The following is a 22,678-nucleotide window of genomic DNA, read 5'->3' as shown; positions in this document are numbered from 1 at the left end:
TGGTCCTAACTGTGATGTTTGTGATTGTTTTATTAATGCAAAACTATGTAAACAGCTGATTAAGCATAATTTTTTCCATTATTTGACTGACAGTCAAATAATGGAAAAAATTGAAATAGGTCAGTAATTGGTGGGATCTAAATTTAATAAGATTTAAAAACCACACCATCATCAACACATTTGTTGAGAGCTCAAATGCTAAATAAGACGCAATACCATCAAGTATAGAATTTATTACTTGGACGGAAAGACCATCAAGATCAGCAGTATTTTTTTCTCTTTTTTGTAACTTCTGTCTGTTTTTACAATTTTGTCATGAAATCAAATTTATCAAATTTAATTTATTATGAGGTTTGTTTTTTCCAGTTACGCTTTTTATGATGTTTCAAGTCGTCTTTACTACACCAGCGCTTTTTTTAATACACTTCCGGATACATAATTCGAGCCACCACGCATTTTTAGTATTAAGTGCCCTAAGCTTAAACAATGTTTGATTGATCAAAAACTATTATGCAATGTTGAAACTAGTATACTAAACGTCTTTTTCATAAGTCCCTGTTGAGAATTTGGATTTGCAAAACCGGGTAAAACTTTTTCTTCGATGATAACACTATTTTTGTATTCTAGCCCTTTACGACAAAAATGCGAAATGGCTCGGATTATGTGTCCGGGAGTAAGTTATTAGTAAGTATTGTTTTAGCAATACAAACACGTTGAAATATTTTCAATACTTTTTAACAAAATCATTAAAGTTGTCACTGGTCCGGGTCTTTTCGTCGTAATGCCTTTATCTATGTTATTAACGAATTCCCACGTATTTCCCAAGTGTAATGAAATTCTGGTAGACCAGATAATAAATGTTTTGAATTGAGTAATTGAAAATAATAACATCTGTAACTATTGATACTGTAAGGAAATCCAGGCATAGCATGCTGTGATCTTTATTACCAAAATTAATTATAGAAATAACTTACTACGTTTGTTTATAGTTATAATTAAATTGTTAATAATGCCACGCGAGAATTTCGATATACCCTTAATACATTTCTTATTTAAATTATCTATGTAATGTAAACGTACCTAAATAATTACGTAAACAAAATATTAACTTATTTTATAGTCTTAATTGACTGAACATGACTTCAATGTAATGATAACTTAATTATTAAGGAAATTAAAGTGTTGAACACAATATACAGTTAGTTTGCTTTTCACCCTTTTCACATCTCATCATAGCATTTGTGCGTATGCATTCTTATTTACGATAATATATTTTACGATATAGTCTATTTACGATAGTATATTTACGTAAATATTATGAAAAATGCTGACTGAAAATATGATTTTCATGATTCGCTGCTGTCTTTCTCATGTAATCTATTAACCCTTAGGTGCTAATCGCCACTAATGCAAAATACACAATAATTCTAGACAGTATTTGAAGTAAGGTGTCCAATTTAGTAACAAAGTTTGTTGGCAAGTTACTTATGAAACAACCTCTTCTCTAGCTCGCAAATTCTCTGCGGCCATGCACCACTGTATTGTGTTCAAAACAATCATGACTTAGTCAATTTATAATAATTTATGAAACTCATTTTTATTAGTTTAGTTTTATCAATTATGAAAATTAGAATCCGGGTGGTAGTAAGTTCCATAATGTTTTTGAAGTGTTAACCAATCGTCATTGGCTGCTAATTTATTTTCATTTTCAGGTAGGGATTATGATGTTTCTTGGTTATTTTCTAATATACATTGCGCGATATAACCTAAGTGTACATATACTCGACATGACCCGTGTAACTACTTCGGATATAATAAACATGCAAAATATAAATACAACCACTATTACCAGAACTAGCGAGACAAGACAAGGGGTAGGTAGTTTATTTCTACAATAATTTATTCTTCACCAAGCTCTAAAAAAAAATAATAGAATACTTTGCAGCTCACAGTTGGTGTTTTATTTATGGATGATTGGAAAATTGGCCTTCTATTTAGTGCATATCACGTTGGATACTGTGTTTGTTTCCCTATATTTCACACCGTTGGAGACAGGTCAGTTAGCTTTTGTAGCACTAATAATCCGCCGTGAGCTGCAGTGATATGTCGGAGTTCTTGAGATGTAATATTTTTGAATAGATTTGCAGGGTATTTAATCTTCAGGTTAGTTTTCTTTGTCTATATAATTTTGATGGCAATTTTTATTATTTGAATATTCTATACTTGCGGACACTTAATTCGAGTCACCTCGCATTTTTGTCTTAAAGGGCTAGAGTACAAAAGTAGTGTTATCGTCGAAGAAAAAGATTTCCCTGGTTTTGCAAATCTAAATTTCCAATAAGGATTTATGGAAAAGTCGTTTAGTATACTAGTTTCAAAATTGCTTAATAGTTTTTGATCTATCCAACATTATTTAATTTTAGGCATTTAATACTGAAATGCGAGGTGGCTCGAATTACATGTTCGGGGAGTTTATTATCATGAAGTATTTATTTATTATTCGTATGTAACAAATAACCTATGTTATTTGTTAGTTCCCGATAATATACTCGGGTAGTTCTGGAATAGTTAAACAATAAAAATTGCTACCGAAATTAGGTAGAGACAACTAACCTGAAAATTACCCTGCGCCTATGGTAAACTATTGAAAGTGTCGCTGCCGTTTTCTTTATGCTTTAGGCTGGGACCTACATGGATAGTGGGCATTGCTGGAATGATTTCTGGAATTTCCAATTGCCTAACTCCAGCTGCAGCCCGTTACAAGTTTTGGTTATTGTTTGGAGCTCGAGTCGTGGTAGGATTTTGTGCGGTTAGTAAAATATGTGGTTAAAAACCGACCTTGACAATTCTGTCTTCTTTATCGCAACCAACGTAATCGATGTTTTTAGCGAAATTGAGTTATTAACAATGATCTTGTATACGGAAATATTAATACCTATACCTATCTGGGATCAGTAAAACGAGCTCAACAACCAAATTCAATCGGTTCTTTTTATATCTTATTTGGTTTTTGTTTTATTGTTAAGCAAAATCAACGTAATCGAATGCAAATGCGTTAGTTATGACAAAGAAGAGAGAATTGTTTCGTATTGTATTTTTAATATTGGCGCGTAAGTGCGTCAACAAAACATTTAAATATACCATCTACACCTAGACTTTTAAAACACCTTAACTAATCTCGCTAAAATGATAATGTTTTCAAAGTTTTCGAGCGCTTTAAATACTTAGCAAAACTTTAAAATCACCCCTAACCTAAAAGTCGTTTATCACCATACAAAGGCCTATTCCACTAATCCTTACCAGCTGTCCCCTTGGTGGGGACAAGGGGATATTTTTTTCCACTTTTCCCTACCAAACCGTCACTGGAAGTTCTACGCAAAACTGATATCATGCCATACACTAATGACGTTACATCAATGCCAACATAATAATATGTATATATCTAACCACACGCAGAAAAAAAAAGAACTTACCTTACTAATCAACTCAAATAATATACGCAAAATTACGATATTGTAAATTATTTTTAAATTTGTTGCTTAAATGCCCAATTGTTTCCTGTTCTGTAGTTGAGTGTTTTACACTTTAGCATAATAAGACAAGTAGTGTAACTCCCGTCCTTTTGGCGCGTCAGTGCTTTCACTAAGGTTGTCACATTACTATTTTAGTTCTACTACTACTAATCTGAAGAGATTGTATACATAATTGTTTAAAAAAGTCTTCTTATCTTATCGATGGCACACACTATAATGCCTGCCATGGTGGTAAGTGGATTGGCAAAAAAAATTGGCGTCATTGTTGCTCAGAGATTTTTTATTTTTTATGATACCAAGTGATGGGACAAATAAGTCGTGCGCCTGGCGGAAAGCGATACGCCTGTCCATATCAGTTGCAGTGCCACTCAGAGATTTAAATCGCAAAGATCTAAGGGGTACCGCCACTGCGCCCGTCACCCTGAGACATAAGTTGACAAGCCCCATGTGCCTGTAATTTCGCCCTTACTCTTCAAAACCGGAACGTAATAGTGCTCACATCACTGCTTGGCGGCAGAAATAGACAAGGTATAAGGCAGACTACCCTGGACGAACTCTCTCAAGTTGCGCTGCTTGTTTGCATTGAGTTATTCTACTTGTCTTATTAATCTTATAATACTATGGTTACACCGACAATAACGAGAAGAAGAGAAATAGTTCTTAGAAAATGCAACTTTGTTTTCGGATGTAAATCGCGTATATTTGTTTCTTTTTTCAAATAAACTAACATTTCAGGCCCTTTACGGGTCCCGTCGTTATGGCTGACTAAATACATGATTTTGATCCGAAAGAACTATATATTTTTTATTTGTAACAATCGCGAAAACCTAAAACGAATAATAGCAATAGTTCGTGTTATGTTTAGTTATTTTATATTAAAAAATTACGCCTAGATGACCCAACAACCATGAGTCCTAGAAAAAACCAGGCCGCCACTACTACTATTAATATTAGTTCATACTTACAGGGCGCAATGTCCCCAAGTATGGTACAGCTTTTGCGGCATTGGGTGCCACCTACGGAAAGGCATTATTTCATGTGGGCTTATTGTGGTAAGGCTAGCATCTTATTCGTTTGGACCTCCCAATAAGCATTCACTTAAATTAGGTATTATAATATTAAACCTTTCTTTCAGGCATAACGGCAGGGACATTTTCGACTTTTATTATATGTGCTGCATTGCAATATTATGCTCGTTGGCCTGTGGGTTTTTATTTTACTGGCGGTATACAAGTACTGTGGGCGGCGACATGGCTTATTGTTGTGGCTGACTATCCGCAAAAACATGCTTTTATTCCGAGAGATGAATTAATTTATTTGATTAATACTATAGGGACTACTTTTACTATAAAGGTATGTTAAAAAGTAATATTGTAGTATTTAATGACGATACTTTGTATTCTCGATTTCGAGAAATTTCTTTCTTCTTTTCTGCAGTTGACGAACTCGCAAGCTCCATGGCGGCTCATACTAAAATCTGTTCCTTTTTGGGCTCTGTGTGTGTTAAATTTTGGATACGCTTGGCTAATTACTTCTGTGTGTGTACACGGTCCCATCTATTACACTAGAGTGATACGATATAGTATTTATACCGTGAGTTTGTGAATTATTTTTGAGCTTTTCATACACTTATTTAGCATATTAAATCTTATTACTTTTTATAGGCTTCAGCTTTAACTGCAATGCCATTTTTTCTGCGGTTGGTACTCGGCACGTGCATCCTACAAGTGTTTTATTGGTATAAACACAATGAGCACATAATGAGAGTAAAGCGGCTAAGAAAATATTTCATTGTTGTGTGTAAGTTTGTTGTTATAGTTTATTGTAGTTAGATTACATATTGGAAAAGAAACTATTTTTTTGGATCTAAAGTTTATATTCGTTTTTCTTTTAAAACCAACATTTTGATCCCTTTACAAGTCCCATGGTCACGGCTGACTGGGATGGTGCAGTTATCAAGCAATAATGTCTATATTAATGTAAACCACCTTAATTTAAATACCTTATTTTTAATTTATCAAAGAAACATTTCAATTTGTAGTGACGGTCACGTCTGACCACTATGGGACCTGTAAATAGCCGGAACGTTAGTTTGTTTGAAAAAAACAAATTTACGCGATTTAAATCCTAAAAAATAGTTTATTTACGTAAGAACTCGATATGTCTCTTTTAATAATAATCTTATACCTAGGTTTTAAATATAAATTGCTAAATTGTTTATTAATTATTTAAACTACCTACCTATATACTCAACAAAAACATAATGCTTATTTAAGCATATAATGTAACTGCGTAACCGATAATTGACTTTCTTTATACTGGCACTTAAGGTAAACTTAATTGCAGTATACAACGGATGACTGAGAAAATTACAACATCATCTTCCGTAACACTTCAATAGCTTCGTAGCTTGAACTTGAGTCAATATTGACTTAGATAACCCACTCTCAGGGTAATAAGGCCGCATCTGCAAAATTACAACTTTCCAGGAGAGTTTTATAAGATTCTTCGAACGAAATAATTTAAGTTATATACATCATTTGCTTAATTTAGTTCGTATTATTTTTATGACTTTCATGTGATAGAAGCACTTTTGACGTTTGATCACATGTGGCTTTTTTCAAGGGTAGGTATGTGGTAGTATGGACTGGACAAGTCTATATCTACATATAGCTACATTTAAAAAGAAAATAAATAAATGCATAAAATCGCCTTGCTTTGACATGTGCATGCAAAATACATTACACATAATTGTAAAATATTAAATAATTCCTTCATAAATACAAAAAAATGACATAGGTAATAGAAACAAGAGTAAAATAATAATAATAATGAAAAAAAAAAAATTAAAACAAAAAGCAAAAAAATCATGTCAAAAAGGTCCATGACTCAGGCTCTGGGGATTATGCTAATTACGTAGCCTTCGCTGATATAAAATAGAACACCACAATTAAAAAAAACATATACTAATTTTATTATAATTAAAACTAAATTAAATTTGACACATACAACAACTAGACATGGAAATAATCAAATTGAGTAATAATAACAAAAATAGTAAATTTAAATTGCACAATACCAAATGTACACAAATATGCAGAACAGATATACAAACACAAGCTACTTCGCAAAGCCTGCGTCCCGAGATTGCTTTTCAAACAGCCATAGAAAACATTTTCATTTATGCCCTGTAAAAGTTCAACTTAAGCTAATCTTGTATAAATTTCCTGCAGGGAACCGATTTTGTGGCAGTGCCCCTGAGATCTTTACGATTTAAAGGTCTGAGTGGCACTATGTACAGGAGTGCCGCTTCCTACCAGGTGCACGACTTGTTCGTCCCGTCACTTGGTATATCATAAAAAAAAAGAATTAGTAGGTGCAATTTTACTATATGTAGTCTATTCGACAGCTCACGTATTACCAGGGCTAATTATATGCAGTTTATGGGCTATACCAGTGGTACCCGGGCCTGTCCTTATAACAATTACTGTAGCCTTGACAGCTGCGGGAATGGACCTCACTTTGGATCTCTGTTATGTATGATATCTGTTACGTATGTCCATTTACTATTTTAGTAAAATTTGTAATAAATCAAAAAGTACATTTCAGGAGTTATCGCCAACTTTTTTTAATTCAATATATACAGTTATCAAGATAATCGGAAATGTCCCTGGAATTATAGTGTCGCTCTCAGTAGGATTTGTAACAAGCAAATATAAAGTACGTAGGTATTGTATTAATATTTTTATTTACTGTAAAAACATCGTGTAAACGTCATTAACAGGTAATATGTGTTATCCTGTATAACAATCGTTAAGTATGCCCTAGCGATTATTCCATAAATATAAGAGACATCAAAAAGCTTTAAACTGATATCGAAAGTATGTTTCCTGGTGAATAAATCGACATCAATAACTTTTTAAAATAAAACTAGAAATATCCAAAATTTTAACATTAAACGCTCTCATGTATTTAATTTTCTTACTTACTTACTTTCTTTTAAATTCTTACTGTAAGAGGTAACAATAACTTAACAAATGACGAAATGATACAAATAAAGTAATGAAACTATCTTCTATTTGAATAAAAATATATGGCATAGTCTATTACTTTTTGATATATCTTATATTTATGGAATAATGGCCTGGGTACACTTAATGATTACACCTTGTATGCGTATCTTTGGAAATGAAACTATTTTTTACTTTATTATATGTTTTTGAAAAAAACCTAGGTTTCGGACACTTTTTAATCGCCTTCTTTAAGGCTCTCGACTCGTCTGTATTTTTTGTTGGTGAACCGATTTTGATGATCCTTTTTTGTTGGAAAGAGTGGTCCTCAGTAGTGGTTCCATTAAAATTTGAAAAAATATTCCACCTCTAACGATGGTAAATTACGGGACGAATTCGGTTTGAATTTCACCCACTTTCCGTCAACCGATTGCAACAAAACTACACTTAGATGTAATTCCAATGACAATAAAATCACATTGAAAACAAAAAAACCGACCATAAACGTTTGCTAGACAAACCTTTATGGTCGGGTTTTTTTAATATAAAAAGTTACACCTTTAGTTACAGCAAACGATGTTAGTACGCGTTACATAGGTACCTAATTACTAATTAAAAACATACCTCGTTGCGGTGTAGTAACTAATTAATCATCATCATCAAACCATTTATATGTCCCACTGCTGGGCACGGGTCTCCTTTCAGAAAAGGGTTTAAGGCCATAGCCATCCGCCACGCTGGCCCAATGCGGGTTGGGGACTTTACACGTTTTCCGAGGGTTATGTATGTACGAGAGACATATCTTTGCAGAGGAGTCTATTAATTTATTTTATATGGACATTTATAATTATGATTGGAGTTTCATTCATGTGACTGATATTAATATTAATGAAAAATTTAGTTCATTGATAAGAATATTAACTTATTATATTAATATTCATTTTCCTATTAAAAAAATATCTTTAAAGAGGAATACTATTCCATGGGTGAGTGAAGAACTTAACCACCACATTGCAATGTATAATAATTTCTGCTCAATGAAACACCAATTTCCACATGATAATGTTTTAAATAAATGTCTCCAACATCATTCAAATTTAATAAAATCTATGAGTTTGCGTGATCGTCGTCTATTTAATGATAATAAGATGATGTCTACTAAAACTCGAGTAAGGTAATGTGGCAGATTGTGAACGATGAGGTTTCAACTAGGAATCACCAACAAAACGTTCGACTGACTCACAAGGGAGACATTGTGCCTGATGACTTGATACCTGACTACTTCAATAATTATTTTCTTACAATAACTTCAAAATTACATCTACACAATAATAAAGAAAAATTAATGTCATTTTTAAGAAAATGCGTGGGTGAATGCGATGTTCCTCAGTACAGCCTTCCAACTGTCACTCGTGACTCGTTGGAGGGGGTAGTGAGGGGTATGTGGCATACGTCAAAAACGCTGGACATATACGATATATCTATAAATATATTAGTGTCGGTGTGGCCAGTGATTGGAGACATACTCGTTATTTTAATAAATGAAATGTTTAGAGAAGGTATATATCCTGATATTTTAAAAAGTACTCGTGTATGTCCAGTGTTTAAGGGCAAGGGGGACGTGACCCATGTTGAAAGCCACGAATATATCAAAAATAATAGAATCTATTATATCAACAAGTATTATGGATCATTTCGAAATGAACGATTTGTTATCAGATAGACAATATGCTTATAGGAAAGGTAAATCCACCGTAGTTGCAGCACAAAATATAGTAGATTCTATTATTACCAGTACAGATGATAAGTATGAAACTGCAGGCATTTTTTGTGACCCAACAAAGGCGTTCGATGTAATTGAAAATGATTTATTAATTCAAAAGTTAGCTGTGTATGGCGTCAACGGAGTCGCCCATAACCTATTAAAGTCGTTTTTATCAAACAGACGGCAAACGGTTCAGGTCAGTACAAACGGTACAACAACTAGGTCAGCGGCTGGTGACGTCACCATTGGCATCCCACAGGGATCTGCCCTAGGTAATACACTATTCCTGGCATTCATCAATGATCTGCCATACTTTATATCAGGGGGTCTTGTGGTTCTATTTGCGGACGATACAACCGTTATAGTGTGTGCTAAAACCTACAACGAGTTGGAAGAAAAATTAGCCTGCACGTATGAGCAGCTGTGTGAGTGGTTCTCTGCAAATGGACTTATTCTTAACGAATCAAAGTCAAACCTTATGTTGTTCTCAGGAAGAAATTCTATAACAAAGCCAATTATCACCTCCATTGTTCCATTATGTAACACCTGTAAATTCTTGGGTTTAACGCTAGACTCAAATTTGAACTGGAAGTCACATATACAAACTCTATGTCAAAAACTTGGAAGTGCTGCATACGCACTGAGGAAACTGCGTCCTCTTGTCTCCAATGTGGTATTGAGGCAGACGTATTATGCATATTTTCATTCGTTGATGTCTTATGGCATCACACTGTGGGGTGATTCAACTGAGTCGATTAGGGTATTTATTCTTCAAAAACGTGCACTAAGAACAATAGTAGGCATAAAAAAGGGTCAGACCAGCAGAAACCTTTTTAAGAAATACAATATAATGACCATGTACTCACAATATATTTATGATATAATAGTTTATGCGCGTCAAAACTTGGCTACTTATGAGCGACGTACGGGCGGAGGCCGAGCGTTACGAAACGCGGGAACACTAAAATCCGTTGCCCTCCGTACCGAACTTGCAACTAGAAATCCGCGGGTAATAGGTCCCCGATTCTACGAACATCTACCCACAGACCTGAAAAGTGTTAGAAACGATGAAACGTTTTGTACCCGACTAAAAATCCTTTTATTGGATATTGAATTGTACAGTGTCGATGAGTTTCTTTTGAAACAATTTTAATTTTATTTTATTCGAGAAGCAGTAGTTATACTACTTTATTTTATATTCATTATTATTATTATAATTTTATTACTGACGATCATAGTTATCCCTTGACACTGTATTTCCAATTGTAATATTGTGACATTGATAACATGAAATGAACGATTCTATCCTATTCTATTCTATTCTATTCTATGAACCTTCTTCAACGTGCAGGTTTCGTCACGATGTTTTCCTTTACCAAAAAGGTCATGATATAGATATCATGATATAATTCAAATTGAATTTCGCGTATAAATTCCGAGAAACTCGACCCACGACCCCAGTAGGTCAAACCATTAGGCTACTACATCAAATAATTACTACTATCTAATAATTAACAAAAACAAACATAGACGTTAAAATGGACTTAAAATTGACAGGAAGTGTATTGTTACAATATGGAAGAGTTGAATAGTTCACCAGCTCTTACTCATCACTAGTGCCGACGCGGGCGCTAGCCCATGTAGCGCTCGGGTGCAATCAATACCCTGGCGCTCTTTAGTAGACATGTGATCGAAATGGAGTACTTACAGTTATTTTCCCCATTGATTGACGGAGATTCGGGTGCAAATGTAAAATGATGTTGGGAAGCAATAGCCCGTTTACTTCACTTGCGTTGCGAGTGACGCAGGTTCTTTGGAGGCGAAGCAAGTGGTGCGTCACGCCCCATTAGACCCTACGAGCATAGATCGAAACATTTAAAGAACACTACGCCCAGTTTATTTTTTTGGCCATTTTGGTTATTTTTTTAAACAGCCATATTTATTTATATATTATATATAAATAAATATGTTATATTCAGCTCTCCGAATTTTGTGGAAAAAAATAAATAAAAAATAAAATTTGAAAAAAAAAGCAAAGAAAACGAATTTTGTTAAAAAAGGAACAAAAACAACATGAAAACAGAACAGCTCCAAAAGTTAAGTTGGTGTAGTGTTCATTGGCGGTATCGAGATAATACACTAGGTGCCTATTTATTTGAGTAATCTACGAGTTACGCTCGTGTATACACCACACACCCTACAACTTAAGTAAAGTCGGCACTACACGTCATGTTATAGAAGAATCCATGAAGTCTCTCATACTGTAGTGCTTCACATATCCCATGATAACGGCTCTTTGAAAAAAAATATGCGCGATTTAGATCCGGAACAATAGTTTTATTTCCAAAGTCGGGAAACCCAAAGAACTCGAAATATATTGTATAACTTAATTGTAATAAATACTTACTTGATATTTGTTTTAGGACTATGCGTACGTCTGGAAACATATATGGTGCTTTCATGCCCTAGTGTTATTATTAAGTGGAATATTTTTTTTAATATGTGGTGAAACTACAGTACAATCATGGAATAACGTAAGGGACAGGTAATTGCGTTTCTTTGTGAATAAGGATGACGTTATACTTATTTAGTGTTGGGTCATGGACAAATTTCCATTTTGAAAAAATCATATTTTTCTGAAAAATGAATGTTTTTCCAAAGTTTTTCCACATTTGACAGTGACACCTGTCGAACGTTGAAGATACTGAAATCTAATGAGATTTGTGAAAATGAGCCAAGCAGGGCTTAGAAAATTACGTTGATACGATTTTATTTTATAATTCATGGGAAAAAAGACATTAATATATAGATAGATAATACACTTTATTGCTCACACACAAAAAACAAAAACAGTACATAGACAACTTAAAATTAATGTGGGCAAAGGCGGCCTTATCGCTAAGAGCGATCTCTTCCAGACGTAGTGCACAGTAATAAAAATTTAAATGCATGATGAAAAACTTACACTATCATATTATTATGAACTAATAAGCGACCATAATATTATATACCTACGTATATTTTTCTACACACACATATATATTATGAAGAATTCGAATCATACTTCTCCAATTTTTCACAAATTTTGCTTAAAAATTTCCCCTTTTTGAAATTTTGTGGAAAATTACCCAACGCTAGTTGTATTTATTACATTTTATTTGATTGACTAATTATATGTGTATTAAACATTACTTTATTTGATTTATTAAGGCCTCTTCAATCACGACCAAATCAAAGGCCTCATTACTTATCTAATATAATCGAAGTGGATGAAGACGATAACACGTAAGATGAATATTGATCCCTTCTTTTAATGTCTTTAATGACTTGATTAGATGATCTAGTAACGAACTAGAAGTAAAATTGTGTGCCTACATACATATCGTAATTCGTACATAATAAAATTTATACGATGGTGTACACAATAACATAATAATTATGTAAGTAACACTGTCATGGATAATATTTATTGCTTGCAGGATTCGAACATCCAGTAATCGTAAAAGTAGTTCTATAAATAAAAAGCAAATAACGCCAACTCAACTATAGAAAGAAAAAATAAATTTTTGGTGAATAATTTTGTTTGAATGTATGCTCCACCTTTTTAAAATGGTTCCGCACCATTTCGATACTTTACCTTGCGTTCAGTTCCACGCTTAAGTCAGGCAGCTGTAATCGCTCTCAATAATTCTCATAATTTTTTGTTCTGCTTATAGCATGCTCCAAAAAATATATGACAATAAATGCACGAAAACAAGTGCCTAATCCTTTCCCAATCACTCAACTTATTAGTGCAATCCAAGTTGCAGAAGCTGCATGAGCATGAATCATTTGTCGAAATTGACAATGACATTGACAGCTTGCTGCACGTTTGACGTTTGGTTTGGTTAAGTCGATTTTAGATTTCGTCATTGAAATTATTAAATAATTTCACAAGTGTTACATTTATGGTAATTTACTGAACTCAAGATGCCGCATAGTATCGTGGAATATTATGCCGAACATGAAAGTTATAGGTGTGGTTATTGTAAGAGTCCTGATACAAATTTCAGTCATGGTGAGTGTTTTCCTGGTTATAAATTATCCTTGATATTTCTTCCTGATCGGTTTTATGCAATAACGAGATGTCTGATGCAGGTCTGTGGGCTCACGCGATGTCCGTCGGTGATTATCAGGATTTAATTGACAGAGGTTGGCGGCGATCTGGCAAATACTGCTATAAACCTACAATGGACGTCACTTGTTGTCCCATGTACACTATTCGGTATGCGTAACTTAATTTAAACTAATCGATTTTATACCATTGCGAGTCTTTTGAGTTGTGGAGTTTGTCAATGATTTTGTTTTTAAAGTTACACCTGGTCAGAAGAAAGATTTCACATATTATCAGTTTTAGAACAAAGAAAATATATTGTGCAATAAGCTATGTACTTTAGAAATGTTTACTTAAAATTGTTTTGTACAGTTGTAGGGCTCAGGAATTTAAGTCATCAAAGTCCCAAAAGAAAGTTCTAAAGAGGTTTAACAAATTCCTGTCTGGTGAGGAAATAAATGAGAATCGAGTGGGTGATCCTAGCCGTTCGAGGTCAGCTTGCAGCAGTGAGGTTGAGGGAGAGCTGTTTGAGGAGGGGAGATGCGAGCAGTTTGTGGAAACTAATCGTGGACATAAGAACATAAACTTAGATAGCATTACAAGAACCAATGTTGAAGAATCTAGTTCCAACATAGAGGAAAAACCTAATGGTAATGAATTTAAACAATGCAATAAGATATTATCAGCACTATGACTCATTGTTTTACTAAAAGAAGCAATTTTCTTTCCAGGTTCTAATGATAATTCTTCTGGAATGGAAGTGTCACAAGCTGATAATTCATCTGAAACAAATGTTCAAAAAGACTTTAAGAAAAGTTAGTACAAATTTTATTTACTGAAACTTAAATTATTTTGATATTAACTGAAATCCCTGATATGCCGTCAACCCTATAGCCAAACATAGAATTAACATTTTTCAGTACATCGATGTTATTATTTATCTGCCCTTTTTAACCCTTACAGCACAGAATAATATGATTGCGTGTTCAACTTTGAAAAAATGTAGGTATAATAGTATTCAAGTGTACCATGTCGGATCGATGCCAATTGTTTGTTGTGCGCTCGATTAATATTTGCTGTTAAAGCAGTGCGGCCATGTTCTAGGGTTACACACCTGTGCCGAGACTGACCAAGTGTATGTGTGTGACGGATGGGAGGATGAATAGCAAAATTGTTTAAATTTCATCCATTCGTGTTTTATAACCTGTAATATCGATTCAATATTTTGTCACAGAGCAATCAAGTAAAATAAAGTCATTATTTTGACGTTAATAATGGCATAAGTTACATAGAGCTTTCAGTCTTGCTGCATATCCGCGTCCCGGGAAAAAAGATGCGGTCTTGCAACTACCGGCTTCATCCGGTTCTTCGAGAGGCTAGTGCGAGGGTGACCCGCCCCGGATGCACGTACAGTGCCCTCTCTATTTTCCCCAGATAAGTACCGGAGCTGTAGGTACGCTCACTTCCCGTTGCGCATTGCACAACCACCAGTTGCCACCGCTAAGCCGTCGACTCTGAGTCCACTACCAAATCTCCTCATTGGTGGCGGAGCTATAAGGCACGCTCACTTCCCGACGCCGAAAAACGACGTGTCTCCAGTTCCCAATTGCCTAAGCGGCTGGAGGGTCCGGAGGATATCTAGCTTATCTTCTACTAGCTCTCTGGCAAGTACCGGAGACGCCAGTCGCAGTGTCCTGCGACAATGTCCGGACATAGCTTCCAACTTAAAGGGCAACTCACGTGTCTCGCGCGTCTCCTCGCATACAGGCCCTCAACTAGACCGCTACTAAGACGCGCTAGCTGCTCACGAGACCGACGCCCCGGCCACACCCAACAGTCTGGTTAAAAACTGGTTAAAAACCAGTCGTTTTTAACCAGAGGATTCCGAATTCTCCACAGTCACTTCTATCATCCAGTCTTGGTCGATCTTCTAACAGTACCCGTTCAAGTACCCGTGATGCTCACCAAAGTCGTGGCCGATCATCATCTATTCGAACTATACTTCTGTTCGGGAACGGTCACGATCAGAAAGGCTAAGTCGTTCGGCTGACGCACCGTCATCACATAGATCAAGGAAGTGGACGCAAATGACACGTGATGATTGGGATCAATTATGGTAGGTACCCATCTCGCCCTACGACTGTAACTTGCCGCCCACCCTTTGATTATTTTCTTGAGTATTTTGACGACGAATCGATGAAAAAGATCTCGATTAGTTAGTATTTTGCGTTAATTAATAATTAAGTTCATATTTTATTATATTTCATGTGAAACGTGATAAACTTCAAGTTTCATTAATATAGTTGATTTTGTTGCTTTATAAGTCGCCTTTTATTCAAAATTTTTATTAAGTCATTAAAAAAAAGTAAGGTTCATGACGGGATGACATGATGGTGCGTGGGGGTTTTTGCAAGGGTTTCGGGAGAGGAGATTTTTTTTTGTATTTATTGTTTTTACTAACGACATAAATGCTGAAAAAGATGAAACATCAAATCCAATTACAAAAAATAATTTTCTCGTGCTGACAGTGTGCAAAAATCCTGTGAGACCGGACATTTGAGTGAAGCGGATGATTTTAATAATCCAAACGGTATAAAACTTCTGAGTGCCAATTTTATATGACTTTGGAGAAAACTTCTTCAAATTTCTTAAATATTTGTACTTGAGAGTGTATAAAAATGATTGTAACTCAAAAAAATGTTACTGAATATTTATTATTAACATGATTTAAACAGGCACTCGAAACACTCTTCTCATATATCACAGATATTGCACGGAATTAACAGAATTTTTTTTGTGAGAATAGTATGCATGGTTACCTATGTTTTAAAAATATTTTTGAATGCGGGTAACATGATACAGTTAAGGCAAAATATAACGGCTTTATGGAAATTTTCGATTTTCTGTAGAGACAACTGCACTTTGGAAAAGTGGCAAAGCTGCATAAATAGTGTTTTGAGTGCCTGTTAAATTGATGTTAACAAATATGGCATATTTTTAATTATTTCAGTTTGTACTTTGTAAAATTTCTCCAATTTCTAAATTTTCTAAGTTTTCTCCAAAACTGTATAAAATTGGCATAGATTAACAAAATACATCACTTGCTAAACTTCACCCGAAATGTCCAGTCTGACAGGATTTTTGAACACTGGACTATAATGTATATAAATACGAAGTGTGGACAAAATTTGTGTACCAACTTTCTGTAAAATCCAATAAAAACCAACAATAAATAATAGTCTAGTTGACATTAAAGGCTACGTACTATTTCGACACGATAGAATGAAGGGCACAAGGTGGGGAGATGTCGCTGTTTATGTAACAAATAAGTTTGGATGTGGGGTCACCTGTATAGGCCTATAAAGGTGACCCCACATCCTGCTTGGACTGAAAGTGTGATAATTTCAAAATGTTACCAGCTAGCATCTACCAGTCAACGCATTACACATTAGAGAAAACTGACAGGCTACTACTCGAAACAATTAAAGGGGCTTCTGACGGAAATGTATCGTTGTTAATAGTGGGCGATTTTAATTTCACAGATTTGAAATGGTCATTGTTTGATGTTCCTTGACCTTCCATTTGACATGTATGTAAACAGTAGCCTGTACCAACTTTTAACTAAAGTAACCAGACAGCGAAATAACGGAGAATCACTACTAGATCTCATTCTATGTAATGAAGAAAATTTATGCACAAGAGTTTACACTATCCAAATGTTGGAAAAAGCGATCATCAAGTTCTGGTAGCAACAATACATTACAGAGACAAATTGACCAGTAAATGAACAACCCAACAGCCACGACGAAACTTTTTTTACTGTAAATTATGAAAAAATATTGGAAAGTGCATTAAGCGAGCAAAACATAATAGATACACAAGTTATTAATGTCGATAATGCCTGGAAACATTTTTCACAAAAAACACATGACACTATTGAAAAATACAAATACTTCTAAAAACTAAATATAAAAGACCGAATATCAATAAATCGTGGATTAATCAACAAACTTTAGATGAAGTTGATAACAAAAAGGATCTGTGGAAACAGTATACCCAAAACGGTTCTGAAACTGCATATAAAGCGTACAGGAAGGTTAACAACCAACTTGTAAACAAAGTTCGAATCTTCAGAATGGAGTTTGAAATAGGGAGTGGACCTAAATCATTCTATTCCTACGTACGCCAACAATTGCACTCAACAGTTTCGGTTCCCCCGTTGTTTCTTTTAACAAGTTTTTCTGATAGTAGAAAAATATTACATGTGAGCAAAAGATAACTTATTTGCTCGGCAATTTGAAAAGTCTTTTGTAATAGAACCTTCAAATATGTCAGTCCAACGCAAAAATGCTAAGAGTTGTAAATACAATAGAACTGGTGACGTTCACACCAGAGAAAGTAACTAAAGCTTTAAAAACTTTCAATGACTCTCTGCTATGGGACTAGATGCTTCGCCGTCAATATTGCTAAAAGAATGTAGTAATGTTCTACGTCAGCAGTTAGAGCACATCAGGGATTTATCCCTTATTAATGGACGATTACCACAACAATGGAAAGAGGATCATTTCCTTCCCATGTATGAAAAAGGCGACAAGTACATTGCTGCTAATTACCGCCCTATAAGTTTAACGATAATTGTTTGTAAAACCATGGAGAATTTTATAGCAGCTGAGCTGAGAAGTTTCATTACTGTAGAAAACATTATTATTGATGAGTAGCATGGCTTCGTACCAATTAGATTCATAGTTACAAATCTTCTCATGTGCCTTGACATACTGACTTATAACTGGGATAAGCACCACCCTACTGATGTGAAATAACTAGACTATGAGAAGGCATTTGATGGAGTCCCTATTAAAAGGCTGATAGCGACACTCTGTCACTTTGGAATCCCTGGACAACTCCTGCAGTGAATCCAAAATTCCTAAGTAATAGAAAATTCAAAGTAAGTCTAGGAGATACCCTGTCAGATGACTTTGACGTTCATAGTGGCGTCTCACAAAAATCCGTTCTTGTGCCAATTTTGTTTGGTATCTTCATCAAGGACTTTCTCATTCAGTCAGACCCGTCGATATTTGCGGATGGTACCAAACTTACAGGAAATTCCTTGTACCATGTACAAAAGACTGTCTTATCTCCACTGACTGCTACAAAGTGTACATATTTACATATAGGAAATAGTAATCCAAAACTAAAATATACTGTGGATAACGTACCTCTTCTGGCTGTTAATGCCCAAAAAGACCTTGATGTTACAATAACCTATAACCTTAAATGGGATTTACACATCATAACCACAACCAAAAGAGCTAAATCTATGATGTACATGATTAGAAAAGCATTTCACAGTATTACCAAGGAGTTATTTATCCAAATATACAAAACCTATATATATAATATACACGACCAAATTTGAAACGCTATAAGGTATCTATATATCTATCCATTGCTGAAATATGCTTTTCAAATTTGGTGCCCCTATTTTAAAAAAGATATTTTTATGTTGGAGAAGGTTCAGAGCAGATCAACAAAAAAACAACTCCTAAAAAACAAATCTTACGAAGAACGCCTCCAAGAACTAAAATTAACTAGTTTGGATCAACGAAGGAAATGAGGAGATCTCTTAGAGACTTACAAAATACTCAATTACTCAATGGGTACTACCATGCGCATAACAAAAATAATATTAGAAGCCCTGTACCGCGGGCAGAGAATAAAAAAGTAAAGAGAATGGACACTCACCGCTCCTCTCTAGCTTTAGATACCGCACCATGCCCCGCTTATTGACCGTCACATTGACTGAACGACAACAAGGCTGTCGGCGAGCCGTTTTCGCGCTTAGACGGCTTTGATATTTGAATATAGTTTTCATTTATTCAATAAGAAGAATAATAAGAATAATGTTTATTGACATCACAAACACACAGAAATACAAAATACTTTACATATTTTCATTTTTAAAACAAGAACATGATACTTATGCTAAATGAACATTAAGTGTGTGTTAGACATTAACAAAAACATGCATTGTTAACGTGATGCCAAGCCTGAAAACATTGTGAGTCATTACAGGTGGTCCCACACTAGGCTAAGCCTGTCCTGTGGCGACCTTTTTACGGCTTCAATTTACTCGTTACGTTACCTACGATTATATTACACAAATAATAAGAACTTAATCTATTAAATCTAACATAAGAATAGGAATTATTATAGTATTCATTTCGGAACTTGTACGTTAATATATACCTAACATCATTGTACGTTACTATTTATAATGATCGTGAATTGTGCTGTGTTCGGCTGTTTAGCATCATCTAAACAGGATAAAGAGAGGAGTTTCTTTCGTTTTCTGCAAGATGAAACGAAAAAAAACTTATATCTGAGACTCATTCAATTATTGTTTTCTTAATTTATTTAGTGCAGAGTAATATATAATACAGATTTATTATATCAATATAATGAGACGCCATAACTTCGTGAGCTTACAGACAAGGATTCTTGAATTTTCAATTTCTATTGCCGATAAATATTACGTAGTGAATATACCTAATTGTTCACTAGGTAATGATAAATTTGGACACGCAATTTCAAGTACCTTGTCTACCTTATTTAAAAGTATCTGTCCAAAATATAACATTTTCAGTGCTTTTAATATATTTTTTATACAAATCTCCAATATTACTGTAGTTAGTAAATCAATGAAAAATTTAATATTACCTAATTAATATGTGTAATTATTAGGATTCTATTAATAGAATTATAGATAACAGAGTAGCGTTATAATTTTCGCTGTTGCCGCTCTGACCACGTGATGTAATAGTACGAGAAGTGATGGATAACCCTGCCACTTCACGCACACATTTGCGCGTGTGCAGATAGCGTCGTGTTGTATGTAGTAGTAGTAGGTAAATAACTTTCGACCGTTGTATGGAGTGTCCGGAGTGTGCTGCGGGTGTCATGGACATACAGACAACCACAAATTACACCCAAACTCACGAGAGAAATAAATGTAGGCCATACAAATATTTCTCCCGGGCCGGGAATCGAACCCGGGACCTCTGCGTGGTAGGCCAGCATGGTAACCGTTCGGCCACAGAGGCAGTTAAGCAGCCGTAACATGAAGGAAATGTACCTAATGAATCGCAACTGCTAATTGTGAGGTCACTCTCTGAAGCTAACCAAGCCTCCATAAACCAAACCTCACAAACAGTAATTAGTGCTCCGACAGTGGATAGTTTCAAAGCTGCACTTGATAAACATTTTGAAAACTAACAATATACAAGTGCAGGATATATACGTATCAACTCGTAGAGTTGCTGGTGTATTAATTAAATAATAATGATAAAAATATATTGTAGTTACAGAACTAGATCCCACCAAGTCTCCGTGCAAAAAAGCCAAACAACTGAGACGTGAGAGGAAATTTGAAAAACTTAAAGAGAAGGGTGTTGATATTACCACGCTTAGCAACACTAACAAAAACAAGGAAAAACAACTTGAGGACTTTTTAAATGAACTGCCAAAAGAATATCAACAAAGACTCGAGGTACAGTAAAAAATATTGAGACATGTAATGTTCTTGCTTAATTTGCTAATTTACAGGTAACAGCTATTAATCTTTCTAATGGCTTTTATGTCTCATGGTTCACAGCGATGTACGTGTAGTTATTGTTTGTTTTTCCAGATAAAACTAGTCAGAACTGCACCTCCGAGCCCTGAGTGGTTAGCAACAGCCAAAGAAACCCATGAAATATATGTTAAGTACCAAACAGTCATTCATGATGATAAACCGGAAAAATGTACAGAACACAAGTTCAGAGAGTTCTTAGTACACAGCCCACTATTGGTAAGCATCAAGTTTTTGTTGAATAAATGGTGTTACATGTTTTTATAAAATGGGTTTTTACTTTTAGACTCATGTCCTCCAGTTGGTTACGGGCTTGTGACTTTATGTGCCTTTAAAGTACAACCCTTCTCAGACTGCCTGTTTTCTCACAGCTATTTTCATATTCTGAATAAAGGCAAAAATTCATTTAACTGCTTTAAGCTTATTTTATATAACTATTCAGAAAACAATTTCTGCAGGAGATACACAGTGAAACTGGTCCCATGTGTGGCTACGGGTCTTTTCATCAACAATATGTGCTGGATGGCAAAATTATTGCCGTCGGTGTCATTGACATCCTGCCCAAATGCGTGTCTTCTGTTTACTTCTTTTATGATCCGCAGTATAGGAACTTGACTTTGGGAACTTATGGCGCCCTCAGGTAAGATGCATTTATTATTATTTACTGACTTTTCCCTGACACGGATGTATAGTGTATTATAGTTTGTTACGTACACTAAACCCACGAAACCGACAGTCATTCGACTGGCGTGCGAATACAATGATTAACAATGGAAATGCCAATAAAAACCTTTAATACGATTGATGCGCATGCGCAGCTGATAACCTTCGACGCTACACCTCATAGGAAATGGATTTTTCTTGAACCTGATTAACTTTTTGTTTACTTTGTTACAGGGAGATAGCGTTTACAAGACACTTGAGTCAAATATGCCCAGAGTTAAAGTATTACTACATGGGATTTTACATCCACTCCTGCCGCAAGATGAGGTACAAAGGCAACTTCTATCCTTCAGATTTGCTTTGCCCTGAGACTTACAAGTGGGTCCCTCTTGAGGACTGCATACCAAAGCTTGAAGCTTCACCTTATACTAGATTAGATCCGGACATAGACAACGTCGACACAAATTATCCTAGGGAAGGGGATATTAATTACATACCAGTGTTGGTTAAGGGGGTAGTGTTGCCATACAAGGCGTACAAAAGAAAGTATGCTAATAAGAAAAGAGAAAATGATGAAGAGTTGATGGAGTACGCACGCTTAGTTGGTGCTAAGACAATTAAAAGTTTGATATTAGTTAGATAAACTTAAATATGTTTTTTAGTGTATGTTAGAATTTGTTCCCTCCTAATTACCTTTGCATTGTATATCCCACCTTGAAGCAATGTGATTTGTAGTCAACTATGACCCGTGCTGTGTACTTAATAATACGTAACTTTAGTTATACTAGTCACATATTCTGTTGCTTAAATGCTTTGCTATAGACTTAATTTTACTTAAATACCATTTTTACGTCTTAAGTATCATAATGTTTTTATTGATAAAATTACGTAATGTGTGAATTTGTATATGAAATAAAATAACATTAATTGACTCAAGACCTCATTTCAAGGACATCAGTTAATTTACTAAATAGTAACAGAAATAGA

General features: G+C 34.9%; 2 protein-coding genes across 2 annotated transcripts; both read left to right on the top strand.

Moving 5' to 3' along the window:
- The first annotated feature begins 1,525 nt into the window (after positions 1-1,525).
- On the top strand, positions 1,526-12,857 carry LOC113231439 (sialin-like). The gene is made up of 13 exons (XM_026465759.1): positions 1,526-1,644; positions 1,713-1,874; positions 1,946-2,055; positions 2,680-2,809; positions 4,501-4,585; positions 4,669-4,886; positions 4,971-5,126; positions 5,198-5,333; positions 6,943-7,070; positions 7,143-7,253; positions 11,732-11,853; positions 12,519-12,593; positions 12,788-12,857. Exons 1-13 carry the CDS (start codon positions 1,585-1,587, stop codon positions 12,855-12,857), a joined length of 1,563 nt encoding a protein of 520 aa, XP_026321544.1. The 5' UTR covers positions 1,526-1,584.
- A 316-nt stretch (positions 12,858-13,173) lies between these two features.
- On the top strand, positions 13,174-22,646 carry LOC113231290 (arginyl-tRNA--protein transferase 1). Its single transcript, XM_026465539.1, has 8 exons — positions 13,174-13,365; positions 13,446-13,572; positions 13,774-14,051; positions 14,133-14,216; positions 20,760-20,947; positions 21,086-21,247; positions 21,487-21,668; positions 21,926-22,646. The coding sequence occupies exons 1-8, from the start codon at positions 13,278-13,280 to the stop codon at positions 22,332-22,334; spliced, it is 1,518 nt and encodes a 505-aa protein (XP_026321324.1). The 5' UTR covers positions 13,174-13,277; the 3' UTR covers positions 22,335-22,646.
- The last annotated feature ends 32 nt before the right edge of the window (positions 22,647-22,678 follow it).

This window comes from Hyposmocoma kahamanoa, unplaced genomic scaffold (genome assembly GCF_003589595.1).
Source record: "Hyposmocoma kahamanoa isolate Upper Pololo Valley unplaced genomic scaffold, ASM358959v1 65, whole genome shotgun sequence".
NCBI lineage: Eukaryota > Metazoa > Arthropoda > Insecta > Lepidoptera > Cosmopterigidae > Hyposmocoma > Hyposmocoma kahamanoa.
This window is presented reverse-complemented; position numbering and strand designations above follow the sequence as displayed.

Excerpts from the sequence above, each read along its gene's own strand:
- LOC113231439 (XM_026465759.1), top strand. The coding sequence starts at position 1,585 with ATGAAACTCATTTTTATTAGTTTAGTTTTATCAATTATGAAAATTAGA. Across the intron at positions 2,056-2,679 it reads TTTCACACCGTTGGAGACAG|GCTGGGACCTACATGGATAG; the intron begins GTCAGTTAGCTT and ends TTTATGCTTTAG. Across the intron at positions 7,254-11,731 it reads TTGTAACAAGCAAATATAAA|GACTATGCGTACGTCTGGAA; the intron begins GTACGTAGGTAT and ends TATTTGTTTTAG.
- LOC113231290 (XM_026465539.1), top strand. The coding sequence starts at position 13,278 with ATGCCGCATAGTATCGTGGAATATTATGCCGAACATGAAAGTTATAGG. Across the intron at positions 13,366-13,445 it reads TGATACAAATTTCAGTCATG|GTCTGTGGGCTCACGCGATG; the intron begins GTGAGTGTTTTC and ends TGTCTGATGCAG. Across the intron at positions 14,217-20,759 it reads TCAAAAAGACTTTAAGAAAA|TTACAGAACTAGATCCCACC; the intron begins GTTAGTACAAAT and ends AATATATTGTAG.